This window comes from Esox lucius, chromosome 5 (genome assembly GCF_011004845.1).
Source record: "Esox lucius isolate fEsoLuc1 chromosome 5, fEsoLuc1.pri, whole genome shotgun sequence".
Lineage (NCBI taxonomy): Eukaryota > Metazoa > Chordata > Actinopteri > Esociformes > Esocidae > Esox > Esox lucius.
Window position 1 is genome coordinate 13,663,141 of NC_047573.1, and position 21,859 is coordinate 13,684,999.

General features: G+C 41.2%; 1 protein-coding gene across 7 annotated transcripts in view; it reads left to right on the top strand.

Annotated features, from left to right (window-relative positions):
* Nucleotides 1-9,423: 9,423 nt before the first annotated feature.
* camk2g1 (calcium/calmodulin-dependent protein kinase (CaM kinase) II gamma 1) overlaps nucleotides 9,424-21,859 on the top strand; it is a 43,355-nt gene continuing 30,919 nt past the window's right edge. For 4 of the 7 annotated variants that reach the window (XM_010864090.3, XM_010864106.4, XM_010864148.3 and 1 more), the window contains exons 1-2: nucleotides 9,427-9,650; nucleotides 18,651-18,745. In XM_010864090.3, the coding sequence (XP_010862392.1) occupies nucleotides 9,586-9,650; nucleotides 18,651-18,745 (160 nt within the window). In that variant the 5' untranslated portion in view covers nucleotides 9,427-9,585. Of the gene's footprint in view, nucleotides 9,651-18,650; nucleotides 18,746-21,859 lie in introns of all 7 variants that reach the window. The other 3 variants (XM_010864111.3, XM_010864121.3, XM_013133915.3) reach the window with 2 other exon arrangements.

Sequence of the window (21,859 nt, forward strand, 5' to 3'; positions counted from 1 at the left end):
ATAAGACACATGACACAGGCTTCTGGTTGAAACTGATGCCCTCTCACTTGCAGCTCACTGTCTCTCAATGCTGTGTGTGTGTCTTCAAATACAGTATATTGTACCCACCCACAAAGCTGTCCCTATGGCAGATACTCTTGTCCATTGTACACAGTACCTGTCTTCCTGGACATTCTGTGACATTATCCATTTGGGAATCAGCCAAGAACCTTCACCTGATATCACGACGGCTCCTGTCCTCCACCTGCTCTTTGAGTAGGTGGTATTAAGAAGCTACTAAACTACCAATGACTCCTAAAGTCAACAACTGGACTCCAAAAATACAAAATGGTGCATACCATGTGGTCTAATGGTGACGCTCTTGTCTTAGACACATATAGCCCCTCTTTATTTTCAGAACTGTCTAAGTAGAATGCCAAAATTATAATAATAAAATAAAATGTTACTAAGAATGTAGATTGAAACATATTGGAAAATGGAGCGCATAGCACATATCTAATCTCTGAAAGTAGACAGCCAGGTTAAGTAGATTCAACAGATTCAAGTTCATTCAGTATCAGAACTCACAGCGTACTGATTTGGGGAGTTTGGTTAATTATCTGTGGAAATCATACTGGAATCCTTCTTGCATGCATTTTGCAAATTTGTGAAAACCTTCATATAGTATTCATATTTCCAGGATGTGTAAAATTGAGTGTTTGATATCCACGGATAATGAATCAAGCTCCCCATTTGGTTGTCTCTAGTATTACGTCTAATGTATGTCCAAAAAGTCTATAGCCAATTCTGTTGAGTCTGTCTAAACAGAGGCCCTGACCCCAGCTTGCACCTGTGGACTCTGAACACAAGATAAGATTAGATCTAGTCCCCATGGTCCTGGTACAAACACATACACGCACAAATGTTGCAAAAAAACATTATTTGAGTTATGATTTGACTTAAGGTTACAGAAAAGGCCATCTGGGATCAAACACAAATGTTGCACCAACAAAGCCACGCACAAACACATTTCAACAAACACACACACAAAGAAAAAAAAAATCGTAATTATTTGATTTAAGGTGATGGAAGAGGCCACCTGGAATCACACAAAAACCAATGGGTTTATACTGGGTTTGACCCAGGTTGTCGTCATACCACAAGGTTGGGTGATCTTACAGGTTGCAAAGTGATATATTACTTAGTCTTCCGTAGCCATTCCTTTAAAATCACAGTGTCATGCCTCCCTTTAGTTCTATAAGAATGTGTCCTTGCCCCAGCCAAGAGATGCCCAAGAAAGACATTTGATGTGTTTCGGAAAGCCCCAGATTTACTGTGATTCCCATCCCTATTTAGCTATAAACTGCAGTCTTCCCCAGGGATCCCATTTTGTTTCAAGAACTCTGATTCATCAGTCATGGAGCTGTGTTTCTCATGAGTTTAACACGGTTGTTCTATTAACAGATATTATATGGTTCAGAGATGGATGTACTCTCTCTCTCTCTCTCTCTCTCTCTCTCTCTCTGTTGCTTTCTCTTTCCACAGATGCCAGGAAAGGGATTAGTGGAAGATCATTAGGCTGTTAAAAGTAATAGTAAAAATTTTTTTTTCTGATATAGTTTAGATAGTGACCTTTGCTTATGTGGCTTGTCTTTTCTCTCTTTCCTTTCATTTCTGGTATGAAAATCTTTCCTAATTTGGTCTCCACCACTTTTTTTTGTATTCTCTCCATTTTTAATCTGTCATTTCTTTCTTGTCTTCCTTCCCCTTCTTCCCTCGCCTTCTGCCCCCTCATTCCTCCACCCCCTCTAACCTCGGCCTTCCTCTTGTTGTTTGCTATATACAGACGTTATGTGATTTATCATGGTCATGTTTCAAAGGGTGATCGCTGGCCTGCCATTGGCTGATGGCCCGACAACGCCCATCGACCACTGAATGGGGCGGAGGGGTTGACGAGGAATCTCTGCTCAAGAGGGCAACAAAGTTACCAAACATTCAAATAATAACGTGAAATAGGAACAGTTGTGTCAGATCTATATGTTTCTAAAGACAATACTTGGGCTAGGAACAGAAGAGAGTAGAGGAGCCCGAGCACTGAGATGATAGGGAAACTATTGCCATTAAATGTCCATTACTAAGAAAATTATTCCATTGTTATAGCTGTAGTTCTCCTTCTTTCTTACGAGAATGTGTCACTATACAAGATCAAAATGATATCTCTTCTCTCTCTGGATTTTGAATGTGCTCTTATTAGTTTGTCTTTAATTATTAAATCCCTACCTTTAGTAAAGTCACATAGGTAAACCCCTCAGTGACTGAATTTTTTAAAATGAAATGTCCTTGTTACGACCCTGTTGACAGTCAAGGTGACCCAGTGGAGTGTTAGTGGCCTTAGGCCTAGTAGAGCACCATGACCATAGACTTCACGTGAGTAGCCTAGTCTAGCGTAGCCACAGCCACCTTCCCAGAGTCGGCTGGAAGGAGACTACAGGAATCTGGGTTATGTGTGTGTGTGTGTGTATACAGGCGGTTGTCGGAATTTGGCTTAGGTTTTCCTCAGAAGATCACAAAGGTTACTATGCTGCCACTCTCTGACGGCTATGGTGTATTAAACTGCCCTCTTTTAAAAAAAACACCATAGTAACTGCATATCTGAGGAGCATTAACACCTATTTGCCCCTAGATGGTGCCAGCAGCCTTCCAAAACATGCTGTTGCCATTTTTTTTCTTTCTACGTAACTTCAATAGGAACACATTTGTTGGACACATTCACTTTGAGCAACAACCTGGCGAGCAATTAGAGTTACCCCACTGTTAAGTGAAGAGACATTACCGTGCTGGCTAAGGAATTTGATCTAGCAACCTTTCAGCCACTGGTCTGGTCAGATGCTCTAGAAGCTCTACTGCAACACTTCTATTATTGAAATATTGGCCCAAGTAGCTAAATATTCTACAGTTCCACCCAGCCCCTTGTATTGTTACACATAGATGATTTGCAGTCTGCAGTGTGGAGATGCTGGTTGAAAAACACGAGTGAACAGTTTCTACATTTCTTCTAGGAGAGTGGACATGCAGTAACTCATTTCGGGTGTCTGTGTTTTAAAAAAATCTATGAGATATTTGGAAGACAGTGAAAGTAAACCATTGGTCAGAGTTTCAAATACGTTTGTAATGCACTGTACATGTCAAACATTTTATTTAAATGAAATATTTGGTTACACTATGTGGATAATCAAGATAAGCCTCTGTAGAAGCACTACAGGTATTCATGCTATCAACAAACTGTCACAATAAAACCAAATGCTCGCTAAGGTTAAGTTTAGGGTTACATTTAGAATAAGTGTTAGGGTTAAAGTTGGGAATTGGCTGGGATTCAAGACAGGATTCGATTTAAGATTAGGATTAGTGTTAGCAGATAGTTAATTGAATTGTTTTTGATCTGTGGAAAAGTCTGTAGAAAGTCTATAAATTAACTACAGATTGACAGTCCAAAAGAAAAAAGTACCAGTCAATTTTTTGCCAGGTAGGTAGGGGAAGAATCCCTGTTTACAAACTACTCAAACAAGGAGCAAGGTTAAGGCTTGTGTTTGGACTGGGCTGGCATAGGCTCCACGTTTTACTTACATTGATGAGGTGAAAATCTGTGGCAGTGAATAATCAAACCACTTAAGGCAGATAGTAATGGCTGTATGTTATCTTCCAACAGACATATTGCAGCTTCCTTTCATCTATTCATCACCATCTCTCATGAGGTGATCAGATCTTTCTACATGCTCACTCCCTAATATTCCTTTACCCAGCACTCCTCTCTGGAGGGCACTAAAGACACTTGCATGCACACACACACAAACACGCACACATTTGTTTTTCTATCCTTGTGCGGACCTGAAACATAATCCAGAATGTTCTCTATTCTTACATTCTTTCCTAACCCTAACCTCAATAACCTAAAAGTTATGCGTACATTTTAATGTGGGAACCTAAAAGTTACCCCAGTTCCAATAATTGCACCCTTAACTGAATCAATTTCTTCCTTCTGGGGACCTATTTTTAAGGTTTTAAACATGCACATAGATCTGGGTCTCAAACCCACACAGTGTGGGCAGATAGGTCAAAGTATTCAGGGCAGAGTGAAGAGGTATAGTAATATATAGACACAAAGTACAGTCCTGTCACTCCTCACAATCATTCACACACACACGCGCGCGCCCGCGCATACATGCACAAACACTTGCATTCACTTATACACATATTCATATGTGTTTCTGTGTGTGTGTGTGCGTGCGTGCGTGCAGGCACATGTTGGGAGTGGGATACTGCACTCCCTGAGCCCCTAGGCTCATTGATCAGCATGTCGAAAGACAAAGGCAAGAGGGACCAAGACAGGAGAGAGGACGATAGTGAACATTGTGCACACACACGCTCTGAACATTGTGTGTGTGCTCATAGAAATAGTAGGAATCTGCAGCTCTAGCACCGGCAACAGTCCTGAGGCTTAGCCCCAAACCTAGGCCAGTTGCCCCAGCTCCAGCCCCAGCCCAGCAGGTCAAGCCCCAGCCCAGAAGCCTCAGTCCTGTTCAGCAGCTGCAGCCTGTGAGGTACAGTTGCAAGTTTCATGGACAGGATTCGTAGTGACATACTGTAGCATACCATAAAGCAGGACAAGTGACACACAGTAAGAATCCCATTTGATGCATTATTGATGTGATGTTTAGCAACTGAGGTTGCATGAACTAAATCTGTAGGACACACATTCCCTCTCTCTATGTATCTCCCTTTAAGTCCCTCCCTCCCTGTATCTCCCTCTATATTACTCCCCTGTATCTCCCTCCCTCTATATTACTCCCCTGTATCTCCCTCCCTCTATATTACTCCCCTGTATCTCCCTCCCTCTATATTACTCCCCTGTATCTCCCTCCCTCTATATCACTCCCCTGTATCTCCCTCCCTCTATATTACTCCCCTGTACCTCCCTCCCTCTATATTACTCCCCTGTATCTCCCTCCCTCTATATTACTCCCCTGTATCTCCCTCCCTCTATATTACTCCCCTGTATCTCCCTCCCTCTATATTACTCCCCTGTATCTCCCTCCCTCTATATTACTCCCCTGTATCTCCTTCCCTCTATAATACTCCCCTGTATCTCCCTCCCTCTATATTACTCCCCTGTATCTCCCTCCCTCTATATTACTCCCCTGTATCTCCCTCCCTCTATATTACTCCCCTGTATCTCCCTCCCTCTATATTACTCCCCTCTATCTCCCTCCCTCTATATTACTCCCCTGTATCTCCCTCCCTCTATATTACTCCCCTGTATCTCCTTCCCTCTATATTACTCCCCTGTATCTCCCTCCCTCTATATTACTCCCCTGTATCTCCCTCCCTCTATATTACTCCCCTCTATCTCCCTCCATGTATCTTCCACCTGTATCTCCCTCCCTGTATCTCCTCCCTGTATCTCCTTCTATGTATCTCCCTCTATGTTCCTCCGTGTATCTCCCTCCCTCTATATTATTCCCCTGTATCTCCTTCCCTCTATCTAACACCTGTAACTCCCTCCCTGGATCTCCCTCCCTGTATCTCCCCCTGTATCTCCCTCTATGTTCCTCCCTCCCTGTATCTCCTTCTATGTTCCTCCCCGTTTCTCCTCCTATGGTCCTCCCTCGTATCTCCCTCTATGTTCCTCCCTACCTGTCACTCTGCGTATCTTCCTCCTTATATCGTCGCTCCATGTACCTCCCCCCCTTGACTCTCTCCCTGATGAACCCAACAAAATACAAACCTTGTACTTTTCCAGCCACTCTCTCTCTTTGTGTCTCTCTCAGAGTGTGTAGGGAGGCTGAGGTAAAGGAGTTACTATTATATAAACATTGTAGGAGGAAGAGGAGGAGGAGGAAGAGGAGGAGAGTGCAGGGTCGGAAAGTGGTTGAAGGTGGGGGAGGAAATTACCAAACGTTCAAGCTGATAAGTGCCAAAAATAAAGCCTCATGAGCTACTGGTGAACACGTAACACACTTGTGGATGCGCCAACATATTTTTTCCCCCTCTAAAGACAGAATACATTTGTTTTACATATTTTTGTTGCATATCTCTTTTACATTCGTGATTCCTTAATGTACCACAGTTATTCCCTATTCTTTTGTGGTTTGAGCATTGTTTGTGAGGAAGCATTATTTGTGAGGTAGCATTGCTTGTGAGGTAACATTTTTTGTGAGGTAGCATCGTTTGTGAGGTAGCATTCACGCAAGTAACGAGAAGGTTGCTGGTTTTAATTCCCAAACTGAAAAGTTTATATTGTTGTGCCACTGAGCAATGGGTACTTAACACTGAGTACTGTTGTAAATTGTTGAGAGCATCTTCTGAAGTCTTTCATTATTTTACAAATAACTTAACAGTTATTTTGACACATTCACACACAAACTTAACACGTTCAGTGCACGTAACATGTTCAGCACAAGCTGAGAGGCACAAGAATCGCTTAGTGGCCTGAGTAGCATGGTGAGTCTTATTCTTGGCACTTATCACCCATCTCTCTCTCTCTCTCTCACACACACACACACACACACACACAGTGTTGGCCACAGCTCTATATGATAACTGCACAACTTGTGTGGGCTTCTGAGGGAAACTGGGTCACTGTTTCAGTTTCTCTCTCTGCTTTCATTCTGTATTTTTCTGTAACCCCCAATCCTTCACAGATGAGCTCTACATTGCTGTAACTGAACTGTGACTTGTCTACTCATGGTACTGTGGTGTTTATGGTCCCTCCACAGAGACTGCTGAGAGTGCAATGCTATTCAGGAAGCACTCAACACACACTCTCACACACACCATTTCTGATGGTCTCCTGCGAATGCCACATTAAACATTAAGCAAAGCACTCTGGGCCTCTGTGACATCATCTCTTAGCGCCACTCAGCTTTAACATTACGGTAACAGTAAGAAAACCTGATAATGTTTTTCTCGCTTGCACACGTTCTCCCTCGCTCTTTGTGATTCACTGGGCCAGAATGGTCTGTCTGAGAGCAGGCCCATTGATCTATATTGATCGCTGGTTAATGTGTGTATGTCTGTCTCTCTGTCTAGATGTGTGCACATATGAATGAGGAGAAGATTGCCTGTTGCTTATTGAGCAGGTTTTGAGAACCTAATGCCATACAGCCATTGAATCTTACATTAGCATTTTAATCATTTTACCGTCGTACTTATCCAGAGCGACTTACATACCTTAGTGGATTGCATACATTTAGTAACAAGAATAACTTTTTTGGGATTAGGCTTTTGGATGAACTGTAGGAGGCAATTAAAAGGACGGGATTATTATGTTGTTGTGATGATATAAGGGGCTAGTTTGGAAATGTTGCCAGATTATCACTGCTAGCCTGACGATAACTTCCATGGGATCTTCAGTGACCACATAGACAGGACACCCATATAACCCTACAAAAGCAAATGTCCACTTTACTACCCTGAGGCACGGGTATTCGATCTATAAAACAACACCCCGTCCAGCAGAATCTGATATCCCATTCAGGGACCAACCAGAACCGACCCTGCTTAACTTCAGAGACGAACCAGCAGTGGGATGCAAGGCGCTTGTGCTGCTGGCGTTGTCATCCAAATCATTGACCAATGACTCTCGGGACACTCTGTGCAAATGTTATTGACAAGAAATAAGAAATATACACTTTATTATGCATATATAATGTTATTATGCATAATATTCACTTTCAATTAAGGAGTTTCCTCATTTTTGTATTAATTATGGTGATGAGGAGATAATGAATGAACTTCTTATTTATCAGGGGATACTCTCATCCAAAAATAAGATATGAGTGCAAAGAGAATTGGTTCCCAGTCAAATATTTTGTCCTATTTTCAGAATCATAATTCACTGACATCAAGAATAATATAATGAAAATTGAATAGTTTTTTTGTTATGAAAATTGGCCTAAATCTGTCACACTGGCCCTTAAATGCTCCACTGGTAAAGACACTGCTTTACTGTCAGCTGTGTCATTGCAAGACCAGGGTTCAAATCCTGCTCACTGATTAGACCAGAGGCCCCCCATGGAGGGTGGTGCTGGTAAAGATTTGGGGGGTTATTAATAAAAAAAAATTGCCATGTGTGATTTTGCTTCAGGGACTACTTGTGGCAGCTTGGATGCCTGTGAGCTCAATCGAGGTATAAGCCTGGAGAATGCATACCTTCCTGTGTGTAAGGATTTCATTGTAGAATCTGGCACTAATTCAAAAATGTATCTGACATGTTTAAGAATTAAGCATTGTCTCAAAGAAGATGTTGATGGCTTATTATGTCACATTCATGTGCATTTAAATGACAGACGGAATATCATTATCTACCATTATAGTATGACAAAGACTGAGCTGGAATGTGAGGCTTAATTTAATATAGTAAATTAAAGAAATACTGGGTTGATACTGTAGCATGTATACAGCTCAGATGTCATCATACAAATTCCACTGTAAATCCTTTTAAACCTAAGGAATGCACCCTCAAACTTTTCCTTGTCTCCTGCTTCATTTAAACTTAGGAGGACATGAGGGATAGGCCCACACCTCCCAAGTACTCTAAAGTCTAAAAACTCATTGCTGCCCCTGTCCAAAGTCGTCCTGGTTGTGTTGCAGATCAAGACAATACCTGACGATTCCAGCTGCCACTCTGTTGATGCACCAACATTTTCCTAGCCACTGTGCTTCAACACTGTTGTTGCTTGCTGCTTGGGGTTTCAGGCTGGGTGTTTTGTAAAATCACTCTGTGACAACTGCTGTTGTAAAAAGGGCTTTATAAATATATTTGATTGATTGACATCAACTATTATGGCACACTATTTAGCACAAACGTCCTCTCAGACATGCACAAACACACATACATACATCAAAAGATTTGATAAGATATCTAAGTCTGTCACATTATTAACTCTCATGAATATAGTATTAATATTACTTGTACTTCATAACAATGTCCCACAGCAATGAGTTACTATTTGAAATTAAGTCTCAATATCTCATATCTTCAATTAAGACTTGTAGTCAGATTTTTGTGGCTTCCATACGAATTTGATTTTACAAAGGTTTCCTCGCTAAACCTACGTCGTCACATGATATATCGCTCGTGTGCTCTCAAAATAAGCCAGTTTCCAACAGCTGGACCAGATTGTTTTATTACACAACAGAATAAAATAAAACGATATTAACTTATTGGGAAAACCTCGACGAACGAACCCTAGGCTGTGGTAAAGGCTACTATTGCAAATGTCAACTTTTGAGCAAGTAAGACCAAGACCAGAGCTTTCATCTATAAACCACTGTTTTTGCTAATTCTGCCACCCAACCCAGCTCACGACACAACTCTTGTCAAAAACCCTGCTCAAATCTCGCGTGGCTCTCTCTTCCCCCCTCTCTTTCCACCTCCTCCCTCTTCCGCTAACCCCTCCCTTCTCGCTCTGGTTCTCCCTTGTCCCTGTCTCTTTCTCCCATCCTGTCAGTGCTGTAGCTTGTATTGGAGGTTAACAATCCTCCCATAGACCGAGAGAGACCCGGCCCGCCGTACCCCTTACCGAGGCTTGGAGCTCCCTCTCAGCCATGGCTACTATCGTTACCTCCACCCGATTTACAGATGAATACCAACTCTACGAGGAGCTCGGGAAGTAAGCGACTGTCGTCGTTAGCTTGCTTAGCTACTGCACTGTGCCTTGCTGTCTGTCTTTCCTTCTCCCCACCCCCGTATATGTTAGTTACTAGCTAATTTAGCCAGCTAACGTTAGCCAGCTGGGATAGCCTGATCCTATTGTCTTTAGCTGGATGTTGACATTAGGCAAGTTACCTTGTCTGTCGTAGTTGCTTAGGGCCAGAGCTTAGAGGGTATTTATTTAGTGCACCATGTCTATATGTATTTGCGATAGCACCGCATGTTATTAGCAGTGTGTAGTGTTAACGCCTTGTCTTTTGGTCTGCTGAATGTGCCAGGCAGGAAGCGTTTGAGCGAAAGTACTCTTGACATTTGCTGGCATGGCACGTTGGCAGGCTGTTTGACAGCGCTGAATGTTAGCATGCATGCTAGCTAGCTGTCTGTTGTTAGTTTAGGCTATGTCTCTCGATTGAGGTTTTGTTAACTGTGCATCGTCCGCATCTGTTGTGTCAAACGTAGACCGACAGGCAGCCCACACCTCCCTCCAAAAGCAAAATCACGTTTGCACATTATGTAAAACCCTGCACGCTTTCATGCTGCAGCTCGTCATAAATTCCGTATGTACTGTAGCTAGCAAGCGTAATAAGCTTCCCCGCAAAGGCTGCCTACAAGTATGCTGCTGTGGCTTAAAGGTGCAGGGGTGAGCGTGATGCGGTTTATTGGAATCTAAGTAGCCTTTTTTCCCCCCCTGATGGAACTTGATCCATGTATTATTACGGGCATATGTTGGTTGCTCCATTCGTTCAATTCTAGTTCAGCAGGTAGGCAAACTTGAAATTAGCCAGTCACAACTAATCAGGCTAGTTTAGTTGGTCAGATGGCGTGCCCAGTTGGAATAAAATCCTGCAGTACCTGCGACATCCCAAGAACAGGGTTGGCTACCCCTAGTGTGTAAATGGTGGTCTTGTATTCCTAAACCCCGGTTATTCTGACTGTGTCCACTGAGCTTTCATCTGGCATTTCAGTGATCAGTTGATTGGTTGATGAGAGTTCACTCACCTGGGGCATGTTCAGTGGGGCACAACGTTGTGGAACGTTCAGAGAGTATTTTATTATATAGAACAAAGATGCTCCTCTGATCATGCTGATTATTGGACAGATTTGCTTTGCATGGCCCCTTGCTATAGGTGGATGAATGATTCACTTAAGGCCCAATGAAATGGTCTAAAATGTCCAAACTGCCTATCCGGGGCACCAGCCATGCAAAACAAACTTGCATATTATCAACATCAGGCCCAGTAACAAGAGCCACTTAGTATTAAAAGTAAGAGGGAGGCTTAAATCAGTAACCCAGGTGTTACAGGGCAAAGCACACTATCCTCTGCCAAAAAGTCCACTCCTTCTCACACAGTGTTTAGGTTGAAAACCTCAAAATACCAGAATTCCTGTCTCTATGTATAATAATGTACCTACAATATAATAATGTATCAACAAAGTAACGAGTGATTCCTCACAACAAAGAGGAAAAAACAACTACGGATTTTGTGGATTTTCATAAAATATAATCCATAGAAAATTATACTTTGGAAGCATTGTTTAAATATTTGTATCCAAAAGCATCATTGCGATATAATGTATTGAAGTTGGCATATTTATAAAATGTTAGCCTCTTCCAGGGCTTCTTTAGACACCATGTTTCATCAGTATTTGCTATAGGGCTAAGGAAACAATTGAGTCATAAATATTAGCCATTAATGTTTTTAATGTTCATATGTAAATATGTCTAAAAAGAATAGGTACTCTGCTTGTTTTATGATCAATACTATTTTATAGAACTTCTAGGCTGTAAAACAAATTAAACATTTGCAAAACCCTAGTCACTGTATCTGGTTCATTGCAAAACCAGGGTTCAAATCCTGCTTGCAGTTTACCCAGGAGTCCTACAGGGGGCAATACAATTGGCCAGCACTGTTTTGTGTTGGGAGTTGATCATCAAATATGGTCGCCCACCTGTTCTTCGCCCATATTGCGGCGGCTTGGGCATCTGTGAGCTTAATTGAGGTAAACAGCCAGACGGTGTGCTCTTTCCAGCACACAAGGATTCTGTCTAGACTATCTGCCTAAGCAAGAAGTGTGATAAAAACCAGAATGACTCTGAAGACATTATATCTTTTTCTGATGTGCTTCAGAAGACATGATATCTTGACATTGAAGGCTCAGCATGGTTAATGATTTCTCAACATTCACAATACCATCAATTTTGACCAAATTCCCTGTGCAGTTGGCAAAATTAAAAGTTGATGCCACTGCTTGTTGCTCCTTGCTTTTTGGTCTTTTGCATGGGTTCTTTACTGCAATACACCCTGCAAGACCCTTTCTTTTAAGAATTCTCTGAGTTGAAGTGTGTACTTTGGTGCCAGATGACTCTGACTGTCATTATGCAAGCATTTCACTGGATTTCCTCTTGTCACTTCAGTTCCGTTTAGTTTCGGTTCATCAGATGCAGACAGCATTTTCTTCCCTGTATTTTTTCCCCCCAGGTGATGGTTTGCATGGTGCATCCAAATTATTCTATGGATTCACTTGTGTAATATCCAACAAATTGTGTGTTTTCATTGGGCAGGGCTTCTTGAGGTGTCTCTAACTTGGCATTTGTCAGGCATGTTTCATTTTTCTTTCGTGCAGACTATGACTCACTTCTGATTCGCTGTGATAGATCAGGAGAGGTTTGGCCATCCCTGGTGTATGCTACAGTACACACACAAGTAGGCCTAACAATAGCTAGCCTTCAGTGTACAGCACAGCAAGTCTGATCCTGGCCAGGGATTAGTGGTTGTCTTTAATGAGCCTAACTTGGTGTTAATATATATATATATTTTTACTAATGTTATCACTGAACATTCTGCTTGATCACCAGGAAAGAGTACAGCAAGCAACAACATAGCACAATATTTAACATTGAGGAACAACAATTTACTGTGCTGTGGAAAAGTATTTCCCCTGTTTCACATTTTCTCATTTAATGTTTTCAGATCCTCATTCAAAACCTGACATTAAATGATTAAACCTTTATTTCAGTAAGGAACACAGACTGCCCCCAAGGTCTTTTTTACTGCTGGGCCCTGCATATACATGTTTACATATAAAGTTTAAGTTCAATGATTAAAAAGACAGACAAAACAAGACATATGATGATTAAGAAATTACATAAAACAGACAAAACAAAACAATTGCAGATGGCACAAAACAAGTAAAATATAAAGAATAAAAAGATGTATATAAAAAATACAGCAGCAGATTGTTACAATTTACACAGAAGTTATTCCCCTGATGGCCAAAGATTACAAGCAGCCTCCTGCATGACTCTACCACCCCAGTATCTCAATCATTGCACACCCAGCGCTTGGATAAACTCGTCAGTCCTTTCATGAGATAATACTGCCTTGCATCGATGTCTTAAGCAGATAGTTCAGCAGATTGTTACATCCATACAGGTTATTCCCCTGATAGCACAAACACTAGCATTACTCGAAGCCGTTTAGCAGATTGTTACATTTACAGGTTATTCCCCTGAGCATAAGAACATGCATTAAAAATATGTTTTGGTAAAAGACAGAAATAAAAATCAGTTAAGGTAAAGCAATCGGCGTTAACACAAAAATAGGAGCAGATTGTTACATTTACAGAGGTTATTCCCCTGATAGCACTGAACTTGCCTCACCCAAAGCAGTTACCAGCAACACAGAAACAAAAATCCTCCAATAAATGTTTAAAATGGGCAAGTTGGACAAGTGTCTCAAGTTTAAGTTTGGTTTTCAGACTATTCCATAAGCAAGGAGCGCACCAGGATAAGGCAGTCAAACCCACTTTTGTGGAGATTGCAGGGGCTTTAAGTGTAATCCAGGCTTGAGATATGGTTTTATGAGTTTTCTAATGTTGATAAATTATGATAAATAAGAAGGTAGTTCATTTAGAATTGCTGTATAGACAAACACAAAAGCATGTTGTTCTCGTCTCAAGGAGAGCGAAGTCCAGCCCACACACAAACTACAGTGTTGAGTTCTGTAGCTAGCAATCTTAATAAACCTAAGTGCGCAATGGTAAGTGGCCTCCCGCGGTTTATGTGTGGATGCATGTAGATAATATCCCCATAGTCTATAACTGACATAAAAGTAGCTTGCATCATTTGTTTTCTATATGTGTCGGACAAACAGTTTCTGTAGAGGAAGCCTAGCTTGACCTTTAGCCTTTTACAGAGTTCATCAACAGGTATTTTAAAAGACAGTTTCTCATCCAGCCAAATCTAAATAAGTATTTATATGCATAGAATTAATTAATTTGAGAGCCATCTAAGCATGCGAGTGCAAGTGTATTTTCAGTCAGCTTTTTGGACCTATTCCAAAATCATAACATTTATTTTCTTTGCATTTAAAACCGGTTTAAGTTGTAAAAAAGACCCTTGTAAGTATCTTAATCTGTCTCCAGCTGCAGTAATGCTTGGTCAGCCATCAAAGCAGTAGAGGGCATGACAGTGTCATCGGCGTATGCTGTAGATGAATTTTACTGTCTTATCTCATCACCAATATTGTTTTATGTAGAGTAGGGATGCAACAGTACACTGTATGTTATCGTACCTTTCGGTACGGCCCCTACGGTTCAATACTGTACGCGCACGTGAGTTACGATATGCCGGTCATTTTCCTATAATTTCCAAAACAGGCTTAGTATGCTGCTGACTTCACATGTTGTAAATTCAGATCCATAGGACTAGATGCTTAGCTTCTGAACAGACAGATCAGGCAACTGCTTGGAGCTCCAGGCCGTTAGGGGCTCCTGAGGGCGACCAACTTTACTCCACAGCAATTTCTCTATTTGGCAATCGCTGTGACCGCAACCCCTTCCCCCTTAAACCACCAATGGATGATTTGCAATGACATCTCATAGGAAACCTCCCTAATGGCACCCATGAAGAGAGGGTTAACTCGCCAATATTCTCTCCAGTGGCGAGAGAAGTAAATTTGAAGAGGCACCACCGTCTTTCAGATCCACTGTGTGGGAACATTTTGGATTCTACGTTCAGTAGTGTTAATTTTGGCAAACTTTTATTTAGTCTAGTCTTAGTCATTCTTACAAAAATATCTCAAAGTTTTTGTCCCATTTTTATCATTTGAGTAATGATTGAGTATAGTTATTGTCAAAAAGACTAAAACAGTAAGCCATTTTAGTCAACAAAATGCTCATATGTAAAATCAAAAATATTGCCTCATTAACCTATAGTAAACATGAGTTAATGCAAAAACATTCACAGTTTCTGTGAGGTGAAATGTATTTTAACAACTCTAAAACACAAACGTATGAAATCATTTACAACAGCGTTGACTGGTAATCAGAATATAACAACCCTCACAACATATTGTAGCCAGCTAGCATCATTATTAATGTTGTAGTGTGCTATACACTTTTTTAAGTAGGCATGTATATACTCTTTTTAACTCTGTCAAAATAGTTTATGGGAGCTATACACTATAAAGTAAGGCTGATGGAACATATCAGAATGTTTAGTTTACAATGTAGATATAGCCTGCCATTGTTTATTAACATTTTAAGCACAGGGTTGTGCATTGTATGGATACACATGAAATTTCGACTTTGATGGAATGCAACTGTGTCGTCTGTCGAAAGTTCCCGGCTAGAGCGGACAAATGTGGTTCTTTTTACAAAGGCACTGACAACTTTCGCAAACAGTCCCTGACCAGCCATGCAAATAGCAAACATCACCTGGTCTACATGACAGTGAAGTGGATGCCTGACAATCTATCTTCAGGGACTTGACCGTGCTGGTCAGGAATTTAAATGCAGATGCCCATAGGGTGATTGCACGACTTATAACAACCGTATACCTAGTAACTACGAAGGACCAGCCAATCGCCTTGTTCCCCCGGGGATGAATGAGTTAATGTTTTGTTGTCTTATGTTTTTATGCATTTTTGTAATTAGAAATGTGATGAAATAAAAAAAAAAGGTGTTTTGTTTTATACAGCTCTCGAAAAAATGAAGAGACCACTGCACCTTTTACTTTCCTTTCCAAAACATGTCGAAAAGGAAGGTTTAGAGTGAGGAACAGAAAGGTTAAAATTAAGATACCACTGCAAATTGAAAGCTTCAAACCCTCTGGCCCCACTGGGCCAGTGGCAAAACATTTTTATGTTGAGCCCTGTCTCATTGTTGAGTTATTGTTTTTTCTGGATCTATTTAGTCAGTTATAGTCTTGTTGACTGCAATTGAAAATTAGGTGTTTAACAAATATTTCTGTCACATTTGGTTGAGGAAATTAACACCAATTCAATACGATGATGAGAGTAAGATGACTGTAAAGAAAATTCAGTCTGCAAGCATTGCTTTGCCACTGTCGGCTTCTCTAGTGGAAACACTTCTAACATGATGATGTCATTCGTACCGAAACCTTAACATTACCATGTCCCACAAACCGCAATATGTTCTGGACTGTGGGCCCATCTATACCCTAATGTAGAGCGTGAACAATAATGGACCAAGTATAGAACCTTGTGGGACCCCTTTAACCGACTGGATGCTGTCTACTCTAACAGCCTGACTTCTATCCTTAAGATAGGCATCAAATGAATGACAGGGATCCAGTCTTAGTCCTATTGATGACAGCTTACTCAAAAGTATTACATGGTCTGCAGTGTCAAAGGCTTTAGACAAATCTTTGAACACAGCATTTGCAAATGCGGCACAGCATTTGCTATTGTCTAAGGCATTAGCAATATCATTTACAACACATACTGTGGCCGTAGTGATGCTGTGTTTTGGTCTGAAACTAGTTTGAATGCAGGAGTGAGTATTGTTAATTGTAAAAAATTATTGTAATTCCATGTTAACCAATGATTCTAGCATTTTTGCCAAACAGGCAAGCTTAGAGATGGGCCGATAATTATCCACTTCACTACAATCACCTCCATTGTGGAGTGGTAAATAGAAAGCTGTTTTCCAAGCTTTATGAATCTTTCCTAGAACTAGAGTTTGATTGGAAATGTGTGTCTCTGTACTAGCAATGACAGAAGCGGCACACTGCAGTAAATATGGATCCAGATTTTCAGCACCTACTGATTTCTTAGAATCTATTGCGGGTAATGATAATGCATGTGATTTTGGGAAATAAAAAAATTGGTAATTGTTTTCCTATATCCCAGAGGACTGAAGAGTTGAGGGAATGTACCGGTCAGGATTAAATTGGCTGTTTGTTTTTTGCCCAAAAGAAAACCAGCAGAGAGAAAGTGCTTATTAATGGCATCACATATTTCAGTTCGGTCACTGATGATCCCAGCATCCAAAATAATTTTCTTCTGTTGGGTTGTCGGGAAGTTGCTAGGTTTAAGTGAGTTAACGCTTTCCAGAATTCAGGGGGATCACCGACAGACTCCGTCATAGCATTAAGAAAGCATCTAGATTTTGCCTTTTTTATTAATCCAGGCCTTTTATTTCTCAGTTGCCTAAAATCAACCAATCAGCTGTTTTCTTCGCCAAGGCCCATTCTTGATTCTTTTATAGGAAGAGGCTTTTCAAGTCAGAGGAGAACCAAGGATTAGTTAGAATTTTTTATTTTTTTCCTAAGTGTCCTTAGCGGGGCATGTTCATCAGCCATGGAGGTAAAAATTGCATAGAATGAGAACTATAACACTGGGTCCTCTGTACAATTTCTGGATCGAATCTCTGAGTGACAAAGGATGAAGTCTTGCTCTGAGGAGTGTTAATGGTTTCTCTTTAAAATTATACAGGGGTCAGTTTTTTTTGCCTAGTTTCTATGATTTACTGTATGTGGCAGTGGTCAATGATGTCATTCGCAAATAACCCAATAACTATATATTTGTGAGGTGTATTTGTTAGAATAAGGTGTGTTCGTTGAACAAATAAGTTTGTTACAAATGTCTTTTAGTTTAAGTGATGCTGGCATCAGCCAGGCCAGATTGAGATCTCTGATAATCAGTAATTCAGAGTTTGCATAATTAGACATTACCTCAAACAATTTGCGTAGAGCCGATACCGGCGCTGAGGGTGGCCGATAAACTCCCACTAGTGTTAACAGTGCATTATGACCAAGGGCAACATTCAGAACTAAGCGTTCATACTGTTTCGGGACAGAGGTTGAGATGGACACAGTGACATCTACAGTAGGTTGCATTTAACATACAACTCTTGAAAAAATTAAGAGACCACTGCCCCTTTTTCTTTCCTTTCCAAAGAAGTTGGAAAGGAAGGTTTTGAGTGAGGAACAGAAAGGTTAAAATTAAGAGACCACTGCAAATTGAATGCTTCTGTTCCTCACTCAAAACCTTCCTTTTCAACTTTTTTGAAAGAAAAAGGTGCAGTGGTCTCTTATTTTATTCAGAGCTGTATAAGGCAAATCCTCCACCTCTACCCACTCTGTCTGCTCTGTAAATAAAGTAAACCTGGTTAAACAGTCTCAACATTTTTATACTTTATAATTGTTTAATGAACATGGCATTGGTTGTTGAAAGTTATTCAACACCCAATGCCCCTCTTGTTTTTATTTGTTCACACTGGTTCTCCTTAAAGGTTTTGTTAGGAGATGTAGTGTGAAATTATACCAGAAAATCAAAGGGGGTGCAAATTCCTTGTTTATTGAAAGTTGTCATTGGGAAGTTCACATAGTATCTAATGAGTTCAATTTGTTTCAAAACATGTTTTTGTGTGATTACTGATCTTAACCAGAGTGTTCCAGATCAACACCTGATTAGAAGGTTAGGAAGTGGACCAGCTGTGCTTTTGGATTGTATTTGAGGAAGGGACTTCTGCAATCTCTATGTCTTCCTTCAACAGTCTGTCATTGTTTTATTTCTATGGCTGAGGCTCCATGCTCTGTAACAGTGCTGTTGGCCAACGTTTGTATGCTTTCTGTGTTTGTGTGTGTTAATGTCAGTTTACTAAATGTCAAACCTGCCAACCCAGAACTGATTTTTGCTTGCCGTGTTTGCAGGGGAGCGTTTTCAGTGGTGCGGAGATGTGTGAAGAAGTCGTCAGGTCAGGAGTTCGCTGCCAAAATCATCAACACCAAGAAACTGTCTGCCAGAGGTAAATACACACATACAAATTCACAACTAAATTCAAAGAGAGACTGGTCCGGTATAGATAGGTTTGTTGTGGTGTTAATCCTCTGGCGCTGACAGTGTGCTGTTGTACAGGAACTGTATGTGTGAAGTATCAGCAGTTTTGGGTTCTGTTGAGTTGACCATAACTTTCTGAGTAGCCTCTTTGTCTATAGTCTCTTGTGATAAGTGTTATTATATGTTTTCTAATTTCAACAAAATGTGGCTAAATGCAACAGTTTCACTAGTGTCTTTATTTCTGGAAGCTTATTTGAACCTTTTTATTTTGTAATCGTAGGCATTCAGGACTACGACTCTTTTTAGCACACAGGTCTCTGAGAGGCCCACACACACACACACACACGCACACACACACACACACACACACACACACACACACACACACACACACACACACACACACACACACAGTGTCTGGGGACTGTTTTCCGCCTCTCAGCTCAGAGCTCCCCTCTGCAGTCTACACTAATTCTCTTGCTCACTCTCCCTCTTCTTCCCTTTTCTTTTCTGTTCCTTCGCTTTCTGTTGTCTTGGCTCCTCGTTGTAAACCCGTTCTCTCTCTCACTGACTCCCTCCCACTGCCAGTAGCTGGGGGGTTGGTCAGTATCCAGGCTAATCCAGTTAAACTAAATGTATCTCATCAGGGGATAAGACCCCATGGATCACACACACACCCTGCGTCTGGTTGTTAGCCCCTTTGTTATGCAAGAAACGTGACAACAATAGTATCACAGGACAGGTATTCTGGACAGAAATCTAGATTCATATGCTGTATCTGAGCTCCTCATGTTAACATTCAATGTTGAGTACAGCTTTGAAGTGTTTAACAGACTTTGTGTGCTTAACGAACTCTCCCTTTCTCTCTGTTTGCGTGCATGCGTGCGCGTGTGTGGGCAGGCGGGCGGGCAGGTCTGGAGGGGAGGGTCTGAGCCTTGCAGTGATGTTTGTCTAGAGACAGGAAAGAAAGAGAGAAGGGGGGCAGGGAGACACTGAGATGGGGAGGAGAGAGGATTTGGAGAGAGGAGGCGCAATAGGATGCCTATACATAGTGTCCTATGGGTGCAGACCTTTAAACCGAGTTGGAATAGCAAATATTAACCCATACCAACCAAGAGGTTCGTTTTGGAGAATGCGCATTGTTCTGCCTTCTCAAGTGTGTTCAGCCTTAGGTCTGTTTCGTTTAGAATATCCTTGTCTATTCACTGATAATAGGTTCTGGTGTAGTGTTGTTAAGACAAGGCAATTGCACTGTCAAGTGTTTCTATAGAGAGCTATAGCTTTAGATTACCGGTAGACGGGCCAATAGTGCAACACGCTGACTCAGTATACCTGGTGGCTGTTGGGTCTGGCCCCTCCCCTCTCCCTCTAGCTAGTTGGGTCTGGCCCCTCCCCTCTCCCTCTAGCTAGTTGGCTGTGAACGATGCGAGTATTAATGTCCTCTGAAGTGCAGCGACATATCGGTCTGGTCCTGGAACAGTGGAGACTGCTGCAGAGTCCTGTTTGGGTGGGAATACTTGGAGGGGTTCAATGGAATCTGGTGAAATGCGTGTTCAGTGGCTCTCAAATGTATTCACCCCCTTTGGCTTTTCCACTTGTTATTGTATTATACCATCAAATCGAAGCTGATTTAATTATTTTTTTTGTATAAGCATTCACCTCTTTTTTTGTCAATATTTGGTAGAGGAAATATTGGCAGCAATTACAGCTATGAGTCCATTTGGATGGATACGTTACCAGCTTGGCAAATCTGGACCTTTAGTAAACAGCAATTGTTAACTCCTTCCACTATTTCAATTGGTTTGAGGTCCAGCTTTGACTGGTCCACTCCAGGACATAGACCTTTTTGTTTTTAACCACTCCAGTGTGGCTTTGGATGTATGTTTGGGGTCATGGTCATGCTGGAAGATACGTTTTCTCCCAAGTCCTAGGTATATTCCAGACTTAAGCAGGTTTTCTTACAAGATTTCTCAGTACTTTGCTGGCTCTGTCTTCACAAGCTTTCTTAGGTAATGACACAGAGAAGCATCCCCATAGCTTAATGCTGCCACCTCCATGCTATACAGTATGGTTGGTGTTATCAGGATGATGTGCGATGTTAGATTTTAACATTGCTGAGATCTAAAAGCTAAATTCTGGTCTCATCACACCATAACATTTTTCACTTGGTTTGTGAGTCTCCCACGTGCCTTCTGGCAGACTTTAGCCGAGATGTAATGTGAGTTGTTTTCATTTTGCCACTCTCCCGAAAAGGTCACTTTTCTGAAGCACCTGGGCTATTGTTGCAGTATGAACAGTGTCTTCCTGCTTAGCTGTGGAAAACTGTAACTCCTTCAGCGTTGCCGTAGCCCTCTTGGTAGCCTCCCTGACCTATGCCCTTCTCTTCCCGGTACAGCAGTTTTGAGGATGGCCTATTCTAAACAGGCTCACTAGTGCCAGTTCTTAATAATGGTCTTTACTGTGCTTCGGGAATAGTCATTACCTTTGAAATATTCTTATCTTACCCATGATTGGTGCTTCTGAAGAACATTATTCCAGATTTGCTTTGTCTTCAAGATGCAGGCCCTTTCTCGATTCACATACTGCCCATAATATATAGTACATCAGATTAAAATGAGTGTGTCACAAACTATAGGGCGTTGGAATCCATATACAAATATTTCCTGGATGGCCTACAATTTCTAGTGAATTTTTGTAGTATGCAACCGGGCAGGTACTAAGGTACTAAGCAAAAGTTGCTACTAGCTAATGGCACTTGTTAGGTTGTTCATTAAGGTTAACATTGTATACCGTGTATTGCTCCCCTAATATAATCAACACTGTAGACAATTGCCATGAGAACTATTTCTTCTCATCCCTGAAATAAACCATTAGAAGCAAACTCATGAGGTCATTGGTACTGTCGCATGTCAAAACTATCTCTGTAGCTCGGTTCGTTGTTTAAAGTAAGCCAGTCCCAGTACTGGCTTACTTTATACCTAACAATATTTATTTTACCATCAGTGGCGCGTTACATACTATGCATGTGAATCAAGTATGTAGTAAAAGTATGTGACCCAAGACAGGGAATCTAGTTAAATAG